The sequence below is a fragment of the Morone saxatilis genome, unplaced genomic scaffold, assembly GCF_004916995.1.
Source record: "Morone saxatilis isolate NCDOM2014 unplaced genomic scaffold, NCSU_SB_2.0 Contig12, whole genome shotgun sequence".
NCBI lineage: Eukaryota > Metazoa > Chordata > Actinopteri > Moronidae > Morone > Morone saxatilis.
The window spans coordinates 5794179-5810489 of NW_023339674.1; the positions used below are offsets into that span (position 1 = coordinate 5794179).

A 16311-nucleotide genomic window follows, 5' to 3' on the forward strand; every position below is an offset into this window, starting at 1 on the left:
CATTATTTCTGGCTTGGTGTGTACTCTATGTATGTATGTCAGTGAGTGCATGTTTGTGTCTTTACAAGCAAGGTTATGCTGTTTTTTTTTTTAACAATCAGAACACGCCATCTGCCCCGATAGGCTACAGTATAAATGTCGTACGGGCTTTAGGCTAATACAGTAGTCAAAGGAGACAAAGGGCATTGATGAACTCAAGCCAAAAGTCTATCCGTGATGTCACGAGTCTGTAACTGGTGAAATCCAACACCACCAGCTGGTAGGAGCTGTGTTGGGGTGAAGACGGGTCCCCTTGCATCAGTGCAAGTCAAGGCACATAGCAGAAACCACCGCCTGGAGGTAAAGCCGCGCAGAGCTGGATCTGCTGTTGTGTTGGAGACCACTCTGAGAGAAGCAGCCGAGCTCTCATTCTCTGTGTCCCACACAGCAGTCGAGTTAACACTGCAACAGTCTTAGTAGCCGCTCTCCAAGCCAACTTTTTTCTATGCAACTTTTGCGCGTCTCCACTTTGGATAGAAATAGCCTGATCACTGCGCGCCGCAGCGCGCAAGGGACCTGATAAGCTCAGGTTTGAACGAGTTGGAGAGATCTCTCCTCCGGACTGCAATACGATGAGGAAATTCTGAGGTGGTTGTACTCCAACGTCCACTTCACGCTTCCTTTGGCTGTTGCCAAAGGGTTAGCCCATGAGCAGGTATCCTCTTGAGTGTGATTCTGTTTTCACCCAGATCTCTGCTGCCTGGACAAATGCATACAAATGCATTTAGGAGCTCAACGGACAAGGAGTGGACACGTTTCCGCGGCAGCAACGTAAGTGGGCATTTGGTTAAATAGTATGCAGACGCTAGACTACCTATGCACATTTACACCATTGAAACTGTTCCCAGAACAGATATTTTTTTTTAAAAAGGCAACTAGGGGAACTTATTTCTGTTCTGGGTCTTTGGCTGCGTTCCCTGACTGGGACGCCAATTGACTAAACATAGTTCCTGAAGCTGCAAGTTTCACCCAGATGTCACGTATTTCCATTCATACATAGAGTTTAATATTAAAATAATTCATGGCTATTGCTTTTCATTTTAGGATGTTTTCAATTAGATACTTTTGTTTTTGTTGACTTTTATTCCTTATTTCTGCTTAATAATCATAGAAACAGCAGCTGTACATATGGACTCTGCTTCCCACCCTAACCATTCCCAAATGATAATTGTTCTTTTCCATGCAAACACTTTATTCTTGGTTGGTTCCTGATAGATGTAGCTGATAACTTAGCAGTAGTGAGAGCACACGCTGGCTTTGAATTCGCCATATGAACATGCACCCTGGGATCTGCAGCATTATAATCTGAATTCCATGTGGCCCACTGCTGAACCTCCATCATTTTATTTATCTTTTACTCACATTGCTTTGATAAGCCAGGAAATAAACACTCAAGTATGTAGAGAGAGGATGAATGAGAATGGCTTGGAAGTAATGATGCTTATTCAGCATGTCAGTGATAAATCATTGTTATGCTGTTTGATGATATAAGCATCAGAGCAACTGTCAACAACGAAAAATGAATCAAACACTGTCAATGTGTTTGGGCTTTAAATAAAAGAAAATATATATAGCGCCTTTACACCTAAACATTCCTCATGGAAGTGTTTATTATTGACATCCTGCATGCAGGTTTTGTTGTCCTGTTACATTCAGCTGAGAGGACAGAAATGTGCACTCCTCCATAGGCTACTTAACAGGAAATGTATTTTCTTCTATTAGAAGTCAGTCCAGGTTGTCTGTACTCTATTATGAATCCCTTCCAGATATGATCTGAAAGGAGCTGAGCTCACAATGCATTCTGTTGTCCTCTGCTGATGGTGTTTGCTTGATGGAAAACAAAGTGGATCTGAAATCCTAAGAGGTCCATTTTCTTGTCCTTGAGAGTGAAAATGAGAGCCTTATGGGAGAACTGAGTTGACTGAGAACAAGTGTGGCCTCCCTCCCTTGAATTCACTGGGAGAGTTAGTGTGTATGCATCAGTGGTTAACTGGCTCCTGAACTCCAGACAATCACCCACTGTTGCAGGAATAGCTGCTCCATTGCTGGCAGTGGTTGGACTGTATAGTTGCAGAGACTCACATACTGTACACTTGTGGAGATGGACAATATTTTGTTCACTGGAGGAGGAGCTCTGGAACAATGGCTGATAAAAATATTAAATGTAATGTTTGATGTTTTAATAAGGCCAACTTTGTTTTGGTATATTGACATAGTGGTTGGTTTATAAGTAATATTTAGAACCAGGTTAGGCTTAATCACTGTGGTTGCCTTGAATCCACAATGCACTTGCATTTGTTGTACAAGATGACACACAATGACAGTTTTAATTGATTATGTTGTGGCCTGTGCTTTAATGGTAGGTGTGTTTAGTGTAATGTTGCTAAGGTGTTTGATTTCTCTGTTATTCTGAACATTAATGAAAGCTGATGGTACCCTATTGGTAATGGGGCATAGCACTCGTGAAATTAGGTTACTACAGGTAGACTGTATCTATATGAGGGTGCAAATATCAATATACACACTCTTATTTGACTGGAAGGAACAAGTCTACTGTGAGGATACAAGGGAGAATGTATGTATGTAACATGCAATTGAGCCATACACCACCAAACTGCTAGCAATGTTATTCTCATTGGAATAGGCTGCCTTTGAGTTTATAATTAATTATTAATACTATTACAACTACTACTAGCAACTATTTTGTTTTGCTATTTTCACTTTCTCCTGCAATTTAATTGCAAAAACTGCTTAAGGACACTGCAACATGCATGTAATAGATCCGCTGGGTTGTCTGTTGATAGGCAAGGCACTGCTGAGGTGGAGTAAATATGTTGTTTTTTCTTTTAGTCGTCATTTGGATGAACTAATGACCACAGCTGTGAAACATAAAAAAATGCATGGTGGGACCAGAGCCTGCCCACCTTCTTGCTGCAGTATACTCACCTTCTCCACACCCCAAACCAGTGGTTGTAGGGATTTTGGCCTGTCTGTGTGAGTGAGTTTATTTAACCCTCCTAACATCTGCAGGTCCCCCTGCAACAGGAAAAGAGCAAACCAATAAAGGCCAGTGGAAGTTTACTCACAGCCCTTTGTCTGCTTGCTGTCTTGTGGACTAAGTCAATCTTTACTCTGGTCTGCAGTGACCTTTTGACTCCTGTCACCCTTCTGAGTGAGCACAAACATGCACCACGCTCGGCTCTTTGTCAAAGAAGAAGCATCCGGACATGACATACTGGTCTAATTATATTTAGACTTATATTTTTATTCATCTGTTGCTGGGGGTTGTTTTGGAAATGCATCATATCTGGCAAGTATTTCAAGCCTTGGCCTGAGAGGAACAAGTAGGCAATTGAAACCTGGAAACTTGTTGACCTGTTAATTTTTGCTGATGGCCATTTGGACTTGGGAAGAACACTTAGTGCTTCCATAATGAAGTAATTATGATCAGGATACAGGTGCTAATGCTGAAACACGGCCAGTAGGAACAGACATTGGCTCTGGATCAGTTACTTGTTCATTTCCAGGAATGTATTGGTTGAGATTAAGAAGCGAAGCATGCATAAACAAAACACCTGAAGCAAGCAGCTCAGATGTTTTCATTGAGAGAAATATACATTTCTTTTTAGCATGTGAACACTGTGTGTGCATGTGTGTGTGTGTGTGTGATGCTGGGTCTTAAACCTACAGTGCAGACTTTTTGTCTCCTCCTTCTGGCAGCGAGGGTAATTACACAAACACTGTTGATGTGTGAACTCAGAAACTTTTCTAGTTGGGTTTTTTCGCCATAGCCTCCGCCATACTCCTAGTTGATGTTGCCTATAGTTTGTTGCTACAGCGGCTTCCTCCTTCAACTCTGGCAAACCAATCCTTGCTGGCTGATGTAAAACGCATCAATACCAGAACGCCAGTGTGGGAATGTTGCTTAAAAACTCCAGTATACTGTGAAATACAGAGAGATTTACCTGGTGGTGAAAAGCTTAGTCAGCATTGTATGAAATCGTTTAGCAAGGGCTCAAATGTAACTGACGTTCATTTATACAAAAGTTGTGCAATCCGGCTTTAAAATAAGGGATCTAGTGTATATATGATGTATGGAATTTTTTAGATTCAAAGTGACTCCTATTATGAGCATTCAATACAGCTCGTTAGAGCACTGTGTCAGTTTATATGTCAAAGTTATTGCCTTTCCTCTGTTTTAAACACTCAATCTTGCGCTCAGTGGAGCCACATTTTTGCCATGGGGGCATGTAACAGTGGAGGTTAGGGAAATGCTCCAAGGTTCAGCTCTATAACTTTCTGAATAATGACTCCTTGTGGAGTACTTCTAAAGAGTACTACGTCTACTGTTGTCATATTCTGCAGGCAGAAACAATCTTTTCAAATTCAACAGAAGGGATAAAATGGGACGCATCAGTCAAAGGGTTTGTTTAGATAGTCCAGTATATTCTTACAAATCAGAAAATCGTTCCACCAAAGTACAGAATAGCTTCTGTTGACTTTGTACATTATTTTTTACCCCCAACACAGATCAACAGCAATTTCACAGGTATCCCTTCCTTTTCATTTATTCCCTCAAGAAGTCAAACATTTCAGGGTTGTTTGGGTAGATTAACAGCTTTGCATGCTTTGTTGCTACTAATGGATTTGGTAAGTGGCCTGCCAAATTAGGCATGTAAACAGTATACTGTGAATGTCACTTCTCACAAAGTCACCCCCTGATGGACATCAATGATGACCTTAAGAAAATTGTTTCCCTTTCTTTATGAGGACTGTAAACAGAACTTAAGTGAATTTGCTCCTATTTGCCAAGTCAAACTGAGAACTCTCCATTTGCCTCTCAGCCTTTCCCTCAGTTGAATGAACCATTGTTAGGGATCCAAGCTAATTTTGAGGGTAGAAAGGCAAGATCTGTTACTTCTGGAATGATTCATTGGAGAGGGGAGTTTTAAGTTGTGATTATTTATAGTCTTGACATGACACCCACTCCCCACATAGTGGTATTTCCCTTAGTCAACAGAGCAGTGTTTGGGGAGCTTTGTCTTGCTTTCAGCAGTCTTTTCCATTAACTGCGAGGACTGGAAAGCATGTCATAGTGTGCTGTCACTTAGACAGAGATTTACTTCATGATTTAATAAAGAAACAGTTAAACTGGTGGCTCTGCGTGTAGACTACGTCCTGGATATGAGTCCAACTCTTTGTAACAAAATAAAAATCTTTAAAAATGTCACCATCTGATTCTGAGACAGAAGGATGACAAATGGTAGAGTTAAGGTGCTAGAAAACTTCCACCACTTGTACTATGTCGCTGTAGATGTGCTGAAGTGATGACCTGTGTCTGTTTGGTGGGAGAGCCTCAGGGATGCCTTAAATAGCCCTGAACTGTGTGACAGACAGGCAGAAAAAAGCTGTCTGAATCAGCATCAGATGGCCCCAATTGACACTCCAAGAGGGAATGTTAAGTGTTATATATATCTATTTTTTTGCTCTACTTTTAAACCCTGCCAACTTTTAAGCAGAACCAGCTACTCATTGGCTTCATAAATGTCAGTTTTATCCTCTCTCAACAGATGAATGATTGTAATCATATTCTTTTCCTTCCTTCGTTTTCCTCTATTGCTTTTTCCTGCTTTGGGGATAAGTCTGCGCTCCCGGCCGTGGAATGTCGCACCACTTTCCCGATGGGGAACAGGTGACAGGCACAGCTCATAGTGTGTCCTTGTAGAGTCCATATTTTTCTTTTCTCGTTTCTCCTGTTGGCTCATCCTCCATTCTTTCTCTTTTTCCCTTTCTTTTGCTCGGGTATGCAGGGCCACATTGCTTTCGGGAAAACAAACATGGCTGTCTGTCTGTGACTTTCCGTCAAACACAGCCACATAAACACTGCTAACCCCTTTACTGGGTTAATCTAATACTCACAGGCCATGATGGAGCCATCACACTCACATAACAATCCCTGAAGGTTTAAGGTGCGACAGCAGCCTGTGATTGATAGTACTCTTCTTGGTAGTCTTATGTAACTGCATATTAAAATAGCAGGACTACTGTCTCCGCATGTCTTTTGTACTATCACCACACTGTGTTGAAAATGACCACACTAGTTGCCAGAAGCCACTTCAAGTTGTGTCAGCAGCTGTTACTATGTACAGGGCTGTCGATGTGATTGATTTGGTTTGAATGAGTATGCTTTGAAGCTGTACATGATAAATGCTCTGCAAACAGTTAGAATTCTGTGTAATGCAAAATCTGATTGTATTTCAGTTTTCAGTTAATTTTTTTCAGTGTTACCAAAGAGTTATTATATTTCTCAGTTAGGGTTTGATTAATTAATTTGGAAGTTTGAAGTTCACAACAAAGATGAGAAATGGTCAAAAAGTCTTTGGCGATTAGACCCCATTGTGATCGTATGTGAAGGGGTTGGTGAAGCTGTGATTAGTATAAGAAACCCCCTGATGGACTGTTGACACTGGAGGTAGTGGTGAAGAGAATGTCTGAAGATCTGGATGTGATGAGGAGTGGACTTCTGATGAGTTCAACCTGGGCACTGGATATGATGAAATGAAGGTGAATGTGGTGGAGGAGGGTCGGAACGAAGCAACAAAGAGGAGAACAGACGTGAGAGAGAACTGTGATTGATTGAGGCATAAAGATTGTCTTCCTTATTTAACTTGCACTGAGCGTCATATAGGTAGGAGACCCACAAGGAGGGTGAGACTCTATAGCAAGGTACTGCCATCTTTGCTGTATAGACACAGATTGATATTTCATCCTAAAACTGTGGGAATAAAGACTGAAACATGTGGAGGCAGTTGTGCAAGGTGGTCTATGTGATCCCTGGCCTTGGTGTGCGTGCGCTCTCTTGAGGTTAAAACCTACTTTACACTCTATGCATTTTAGTAGACATGACTATCTCAGATATTTTATTTTAAAGCTAAACTGAATTTAGGAAACCAAACATCCATACAGTCTGAACAATTTTGAGTAATTATGTGTACTTACAGTAGTGCTGCTGCATTCGTGACAGAAAAAGAGAAGAACATGGACACAGAGCCCCCATTATAGAAGAACAAAGTGATATTTATTATACTTTAACATTATCTGTGAAAATCTCACACAAATAAGGAAAAACAAATGCCAATGTAATGCAGGTGTAAATGCACAGTCCTCTGGGCTCCTTTACATTTATTTGGCCTTTTACTGACATTGCACTGTACATGCAGCTCTTCTAGCTATGTGGTGGGCAGTGCCACCTAGAGGTGGGGTCAGTGAGGGTCAAAGGACTGAAGTTCCATGAATATATTATATAGAAAGGTCACAATATGCAGCATAAGTAACATAGATTCTAACATCTTAGTGTGTAATTAGTACTGTTTTAAACTAAAAAAAGAAATCTTAAAATAAGTGGAACATACATATGTTTCTTTCAGTTGTTTCACAAAGTTGTACTGCTTTTCCTTTATCTGTTTTTAGCATGATGACATTTTCAGATGGTTCATATATGAACACCCAGTCTGTAGCTGTATCACTGTTATCATGTATGTGGTAGTTGTGGTTTTTCAGAATATATAAACAGATCATTGTCTCCTGTTTATCACAAAAAAGCCTGGTTGACAACCATCCCGAAGGGCTTTGGGAATGAGGCAAAGTGCAGTTGGAAAAATGAATCTTGAAAGGCAGGCGTGTCACTTCTCTCTCTAAATCTTAGCTGGGCTTTCTCTGACTTTGTGGTTATAGCTTCGCTGAGGCATGCTTCCATGAACAGATTTAAATTGTTAATAACCAACTATCCCTTAGAGACAAAGCCCATCGTTGTCTGGAAACAATAAAACATGACACAAAAAGGCTCCCTGCATGAGTTTATTTTCAGACATAAAACTGTCAATGTTAAATGCCTTTGTAAACGGAGGAGGCAGGTTACCTTTTAAGGGGCTCCCAAGTTTCTTTTTTCCAACTACTTATTTCAACCCAATATTTATAACAATTACTTATTATCAATTATCAATGATCAATTAATGTAGTCTATTTTTCTGATTGATCAATTAATTATTTCATCTACAAAATAAAAAGAAAACAGCTTACTAATAATAGCACATCACAAGTCCCAGAGCCTAATCGATTAATTACTATTGACCTTATCTAATGTTTGAGTGAGTTTGAATGTCACAATGGCTAACATTTCAACAACTTGCCTTTGTATAACAGTTATATTAGTTTTTTGTTTACCAACACTTCAGCAAAAATGTATGGTTGGCTAAAGTGAATTAATTCCAGCTCGACACCCTTACTGTGTTTCCGACAAGGCCTAATTTAGCCTGTGTGTTTATAGGTGGTGATAGCAAGAGATTTAATCACAGACGATTCCCATGGTGGACATTTTGGCAAACAGGTGTAATGTTTGTTTGGTAATATCGTTAATAACAGCTGCAGTCCATTAGTGTTAGCATTAACTAGCTGTTTCAGTGCCAGGGCCCTAAATTAAAAATGTATCATCATTATTTTTATTAATTACATCAAGGTTTTTCCTGTCGTGACATGTCAGAATGACCACTAAAAGAAAAGTCACTCACATCAGTCAGGGGGTGTGCTTCCTGCCATTGACAGCAAATGCTTTCTACTCTAAATATATGACTGATTATCCATATGGCAGCAGGGTAAGGCTAGACTTCTAACAATTAATGACATTTATGATGATCTATGCCTCACAGAAGGATCAGGCAGGGATTTCTGGCCTTGTTCCTCTAAGTGTACAGTTATCATATTCCTCTCTCCCTCACATTTGCTTTGGTTTCATCCATTAGTCAATTAAAGTGTGTTTCTCATTGTTTTTGCCCAGGCTTGCAACGTGCTCCTCAAAAGGAATAAGTGGATGAAATGATCATGTGTGTAGCAGAATTTTGATTTGAATTGTTCTTAATTAACTTATAATAAAAGTAATAATCAATGATTGGATTGCCTACATTATCTCCATTTTATGTGTCAGTAAGTTGCTGTTAAAATTAACTATGTTATTCATTTGTGTTTGTGTGTCCCTTTAGGTGGAACTTTATCCTGCTCCTGTCAGTATGCTCAGCAGTACTTCCTGGAGAAGAAGACTACATAGCTCAAGGTAAACAACAGAACTATAATGGACAGCTAAATGTCAGCATTAAGATTAGTATAAGGCCTTTCCCTCTATACTTTTTGTCTTTGTGACAAGTGAATTACTCTTTCTGACATTTGATCATTCAGCCATATCTAATAATGGACATAGTAGAAATACTGAGTGATTTGTGTGTCCCTGCTTGAATGAATAATGGAGAGGTGATGCTGTATATTTGCTGCCGTTTATATAAACAAATTCAATATAATTTTACTTACATAGTGTTACCACAGTGCACCAACCCAAGTCAGTATACTGACTTACTTAAGCAGGTGTCAACCAGACTTCGGTTTCTGTGTTAATGTCATTCTAATGATATAAGAGAACCAGAGATGTCATGTCCCTGACTAAATATGCAGCACTTCATCCATATTTGGCCTCATACTACCTTAAATAAGAATCATGTCAGTGAAAAGAGACCACTTTACCTTTTTGGGAAAGACGTTTCTCAGGGCAAAACCCAAAATACAAACCACGTAGACAACAAGTCGAACATGAATTTTTATTGGTTTATATTTCATACTGGAGCAAGCGTAGGGGCAGTGGCTGCAAAAAGGAGCTCCTCTTTCTTTGCTCCGACATGTCTGCTCTTGTTCTCCAGGCCACAGCGTGCATGTAGAAGCAGTCTAAATATCCTCTTAACCATTGTTGCCTCTCCACCTACCAATCTTTTTTCCTCTCAGTGGCTCTCATCTCTGGTCCATCAGACAAGGCTCTAAATATGTCCCATACGAACATAATGTAACGTGAAGTACATGCTAAGAAGAGCACTCTCGGAAAGTACACCAATCAGTCAGACAAAGAGGAAGAGGAAATCTCGAATGTATTGGCAACTGTGCCTCAAATGGGCAGATGCTGGGGATAAGGTGATATCCATCTGTTTTAAACAAAGCAACAAGGGTGAGAGGAGTGGTAGCTGAAAAGGACAGAAGTTAGGAGTTGATCATAGATAGCAGAGTAGTTTGTTTCACCAGGGGGTCTGTGGAGTCAGTTTCTGTATAGCTGTTGGGACAGTTCAGGTATAATCTGACATATTTCTCCGGATGTGACTTCCTAGAAAGAACTTGCCTTCACTCAGCAAGAAAGAATGCTTCCAAAACAACCTAAAGAAAACTCAACAATATGTTTTAAACCAGTGCGTTGAATTTGTGAATTTGTCAAGAGCATATATTGTTTTTGAGTGACACTTGAGACGCACACTTAATTTAATGTTGACCTCATGTTTAATCCTCACATATTTGTTCACATCTCCCCATGTATGTGAAATTCTCTACTGCCTCTTGTATAGGAGAAGCAAACAGCCTCAAGGTTCCCTCTCATTCTTCCTTCTTGCATTGTCTTCTCCCCACGTATCTATAGTTGATGAGCTTACTCCAAGCAGAATCAATCCATCATAACGAGGGGAGGAGGAATGCACACAGAGTGCTAGAGCAGCTTGTCTTCACATATGAGACAGGTTAATTGGAATCTGGGCTGACATTACCTCGGGCTAAGAATGTCAAGGACATCTCAGTACGTGCTTAGATCAGCTGCAGATAGATAGTCTCCCTACCTGGGCTGCAGGACTAAAAGCCCTGAAATACCACATCCAGGAAGATGTACTGTTATCAGTTTATTGCACTTTCTCTCTCTGGCTCTCACTCTCTTTTCCTACCTCCCTCCAAAGCACTGTAACAGAAATAAGTCTTTTTAGTGGACCCAAAAAGTACTACTTCCCCATATCGCTAAATTTATCTGACATGTGGTCAACCTTAGAGGCAAATGTACTATCACTGTATTACTATATTAGTCTTGCTTTACATGACATGATGACATGACAATTTCTGCAATAGCCACGTAGTTACTATTTAAAGTTATGTTAAAATCTAGTATTTCCAAAATGTGAACATTTCAGAATAAACAATAACAACCTGATTTAGGCTTGATACCATTGCATTTTTATGATGATACACTGTGGTTTGAAAAAGTTTTAAATAAACCAAGAGTTTGGTGAATTTATTTGGAAATGTACTAACAGCATGTTGAGTGTTCTGCAAGATGCTCTGTATGTTCATCTTTTCAATAGTCGGGAAGTACTGATCCCAATTTGGTGTTAAAGGTAACATGATGCTGTAACTACACAAAACCTGTATAAGTTGACACTTTTGAATTGTATTCTAAAGTAACATTATTGAATAGTGATTAGGCAGGTCTGGCCAGTTCATTAAATAAGGTGCACCAACACTGATCCGTTTTGTTTGAATCCGTGCTGTTAAACAGTATTTAACCAAGACCATGGTGAAATGCCAAAGGTTGTACATGTGCAACTTCTTTTGCTTTTCTTTGTCTTTTAGTGTCTGTAGTCTTTATGGTTGTGAACCCACAAGCCTCTCAAAGCTTCTTTAACAGGGAAAATAAATAAAAGAACACAATCATGCAGTTGAAAGCCTTGCTAGATGCAGATCACTGCTTAAGTTAGTGCATTCAGTTCCCTTTCAGTAATACAAGATCAACCAACCCCTCTTTGAAAGTTTCCTCCCCAAATATAGAGGAGGCGTTGCTTCAAAGGAAGGTACTGTCTCTGGATTAGCAATGAAAATACCTCAAACTGCCCCTGAGATCTCCCAACAAAACATTAGAGGCTTAAAAAGCGTCTCCATTCTTAGCCTTCCACATCACCTCTGCCTCAGTCTGCTAACACACTCAGATGCACGCAGTCGCTGCCGTTGTAGGTCAGGTCAGCTTCGAAAATGGCAGACCAGTTTGTGAAGCAGTTGACATTTACTATTACAATATGTGTCAGGTATTCTTGTTCCCATTTGTCATATTAACAATTAATATTTGTTTTGATGGAACTATCACTGCTCAGTACTGACATATGTGACACATGTGACACATGGCCCTCCAGCCCATTGCTCTTTACTCAAAGCCAAAACTTGTGCAGAATATCCTTTGTCTCCAAAGGCTGTTTAAGTGCTGTTGCCTGGCTGTGCCTCACTGTCACTGACTTAAGTTCACATAAATTCTTTTGAAGAATTACCTGTGGGCATGAAAAAAGAATGACAGGACCATTTGGAGGAAAGCTGCTCTCATGAATCTCTGTTGGCTGACTGATTCAAAAAAGATGTGTGGATTGCTTTCCTGTATCCTAGTTCGGCCCCATCCTTCTCTAGTTGCCTCCACTCATCTGGGCCACAGCTGCCTTTCTGGTACTTACTCCAAGAGAAAAACAGGGAGGGGTCACCGGCATCATTGGGAAACTGTTGTATGGGTACAATGTTTGACCAGTGACTTTTCTTTCTTTGTCATTTAACTTGAACAGATTATGTTATGTTCTACATTTGTTTAGATTTGTAGTAATGATGTATCTCTCTTGAATTAAAATTAGCAGTCATGGAGCGGCTGCTAATAAAGTGTTTTTGACACTTTAATTAAACCAGTAAACAGTGAGAACTACAGTGATATCCAATGTTATCTTATGGTGGTCTGTAATGACTCAAATAATGACATCTGAGAATAAATACAATTGAGCTAACGAAAGACAGTAATGTATAACCACAACATCGTAACTTTAGGGACCATTGTCCCACATCACTGGCCCTCTTTCTCTCCTCGTGTTTCTGGTTGCTCTCTGTTGTCAACTCTTCAAAAAAGGTGAAATGCCGTAAATCGTAAAAAGGAAAATCTCTGGACACTGCACCATAACATTTTTACAAATACTTGATACTTGCAGAACAATTTTTTTATCAGATATAAACACAAGCATGATTCATAGCAATTACATTTTGTTGCTTTCCAACTACGAGATTATTAGAATCTGTTTATATTCTTGTCCTTTTTGGTTTGGTTTATAAATGCTAGACGGTCTCATTACATGTACTATCAATATGTGCTCCTTATTTCTCAGTTTTTTAATTCAGTTTTCAAGTACAAAAGTAGCAGAAGCGACAGGAAACATAGGGAGGGAGAGAGAGAGAGAGAGGTTAGAGATTAGAGGTCAAAGGTCCACAGTAGGTCTTGAACTTGGCACACGTTACATGGTATAATACTGTAGCTTAGACTGCTCGTCTACATACCTTTCTATTGATATCATTGCCATTCTGGGTCTTCTAACGACTTCAGTTGATCATTTGACCTCTATTTTTACAATACAAACTATTTCTATTCTATTGCATTTCTCAAAATCCACAGCAAGTACCAAGTTTAAGTCCATAAAGAATGCCTCACCATTTTATATTCCAATACATTTTCACATGTTTAATCTGGGTGAATTCATGTTGAAAGAAATTGTCAGTTTTCTAAGCCTGCCTGCTTTGGGATCCAGTCTCGGCATGTTAACCAAAACATTGTCTCCTCTGTCTTTCAGGAGTGGATATCCTCTATCGATTGGGGCTTACAGCTCAAAGCAGCACAAACACTCCGGACGAGAGGACAAGCTCAACTTCGACTACTCACACCACTGTTCCCTCTCCTTTAAACCTTCCTGCTTCTCGATATGGGGTATTACTCGACTCAAACTCCCTCTATGAGGCTCCAGCAAGCAGTCTGTTCCCGCTGGACATTGGTGAGGAGTTTTCTGTTGTGGTTAGCCTAAGCTCCTGGCGAGCAAACAATGCTTTTCTTTTTAGTGTCAAAGATAGCAGGGACAGGCTGCGTTTTGGCATTCAGCTGCTGCCACGCAGAGTGGTGGTTTATACTGCCGAGAAAGCCCCCATCTACTTCAACTACAACTGGCAGGATGGGCGCCAGCACCCTTTTGCTGTTGGTGTTCGTGCACGCTCTGTGTCCTTCTATGCGGATTGTGGGGCAGTGCAGCAGCGGGAGCAAACCCTGGGGAGAACTCAGACACTGGGGGATTCTGGGGGTCTTTTCACTCTGGGGAGAATGAACTCCAAAGCGGCACCATTCAGTGGTCGAGTCTGCCAACTAGATATCTATCCCTCAGCCCAAGCTGCCGCGCACTACTGCAACTACCTTAAAACACAGTGCCGGCTGGCCGACACTTACCGATTGCCTTTGCCAAATTCTGGTTTGGATATTGAGGCAAATGACCCTAATTCTGACCCCTTGACAAAGTCCACTGTTGGAGTAGAAACAACCCATTACACCCCCACAAAAGCCACAGCAGCTTTAAAACTGTCCCCAGGGAGTTTGGCCCCACAGTATTCAACTCTGAGCCCATCAGTACAACCTCACCTGGGGGACCAGAACCACATTTCCACATTGGATCCTCTTTCCCACGCCACCATATCCTCGCTTCAGCCCGACAGCCCCACCTTGACCGCCTATAGCACAACTATCACCACTACCAAAAATGTGTTGGCAAAAGGAAGAAGCCTGCAGGGGGACGCAGATCAGTCTGAAAACAGCACAGAGGAAGAGAGCAGCTCTGGGAGCCTGCAGCCTCCAGATGCCACCCCAGGTCTAAATTACCCCATTAGGCAAAGTCGAGTGAAGGAAGGACTCAGGAACAACTCCATCATCAACACCAAGGACTCTCGCTATGTACCTGAACAGACTCATCTGAGAGCTAATGGCACCACTTTGTACCGGGAGAATCAGGTGGACACCTCAGAACAGCATGATCTGGATGGCAGCTATGATGATGTAGACATTGGAGGATATGATTATGGATATGAAGAGCCAGACTTCTTATACGACTACGAAGATGGTTTCCGTGGGCCCAAAGGAGAGCCAGGTCCTCCGGTAAGTGACTGAATTTATGAGTGACAAGCAGAGCTGTGAGTGTTTATGGAACAGTGTTCAAGTTGAGACAGAAGTCAGTGCATTGCTGTACATGATCAAGAGGAAAACACCAATACAAGGCAATCAAAGTTAATTTATGGCCACTATTTGAATGCTAAGTAAAAATTTGGCTTCCTACATACACCCAGGATATATGAAAAAAATATTTTGGCAGGGCGGCGTAGTGATTTAGAAGTGATGGCATGTCCAAGCACTGTTCTTTTTTCATGTATCTACAAGTTGTTAAAATAACACGCCATTCCCTTACTGAAATACTGCCAGCCACTTTTGTTCCTATGTTAGAGAGGATAACTCATCTGAAGGTTAGAGGTATATCCTGGCTAAGAAAATTAGCTGTCCATCCACAGTGTTTCCCACAGGGTGACAGTTTTAAGTGTGGCGGGGGAAAATATTTGAAAAATACAATTATTTATTATATATTACTTGTTTCACTACTTAACCCTCTAACTACTTTAATCACCTTGCTTTTCCTTCTGTGACGTTACTGTTTTCCACACAAGCCACACACACACACCTACTCTGGGGATACTGGGGGATACTTGTAATGTGAGTGAGAGTTAGAGTTAACAGCAGTAACACAATGTCAGACAGAAGTGTAAAAATATTTTTGGTTCGTTATGAAACTATGGCGGGGGAAATTAGACCATGGCAGCACGCCATAGTCTAGGTGATTAATGGGAAACACTGAGCCTTATGATGTAAGCAGATTGTCAGGATAGTTTTGCCTCTGAACCTGCTTTTGTTGCTCAGATTTTCAGGTATTGTTATTACTAACTCTGTGAGTGGGATATGTCTGATTGTTCCATCTGATGTGTTTAACTTAGGGCTGTATGCAATGATGCAAAATGTCTCTATTCATCCACAAGTTTCCATAGTACTACCTCAGTTATAAAGTGCCTGCAGGTCTGTGGGGCAGAGCTTTGCCAGAACTGAGTTGTTGTAACTTATCTTCACATCTCAGAGCCAGTGCACACTTACTGCAGTATTATAAGCATTGCACAGTCTAAGCCACAGGCCTTTTTCCACAATTTGGCAAAAATATTGACAAATTAGCCAGGACGTTTGTTAATTTAAGCTGTTATATTAAAACTGTTTGTATGTCTTGGCTACTCTGATCACTTTGATACAGGCATGTTGTGAATGCTGGGTTGGCTGAGGGTCAGTGGCTCACTCTCTGTGTCATTGGCTCTTAGTTTATTCTTGAAAACAATCTGGTTTACTTCCCCAAGGGAAATGTTTCACAGTTTTGCAGCAAACTAGACTTACTAATTAGACAGTTCAGTGGCATGCATGCAAGGATACACACTAATTTAATGGTAATTTTACAACATAGGGCTGTGTTATGAAATTCAGGTTGTAGTTTAGTTGTGTATATATATATGTGTGTG

The 16311-nt window shown here is 40.6% G+C and overlaps 1 protein-coding gene across 1 annotated transcript in view; it reads left to right on the forward strand.

The window, feature by feature from the left end:
- The first annotated feature begins 757 nt into the window (after positions 1–757).
- LOC118321609 (collagen alpha-1(XXIV) chain) overlaps positions 758–16311 on the forward strand; it is an 87389-nt gene continuing 71835 nt past the window's right edge. Inside the window, exons 1-3 of the mRNA XM_035653003.1 lie at positions 758–810; positions 9075–9145; positions 13524–14863. Of these exons, the coding sequence (XP_035508896.1) occupies positions 758–810; positions 9075–9145; positions 13524–14863 (1464 nt within the window). The remainder of the gene's footprint in view (positions 811–9074; positions 9146–13523; positions 14864–16311) is intronic.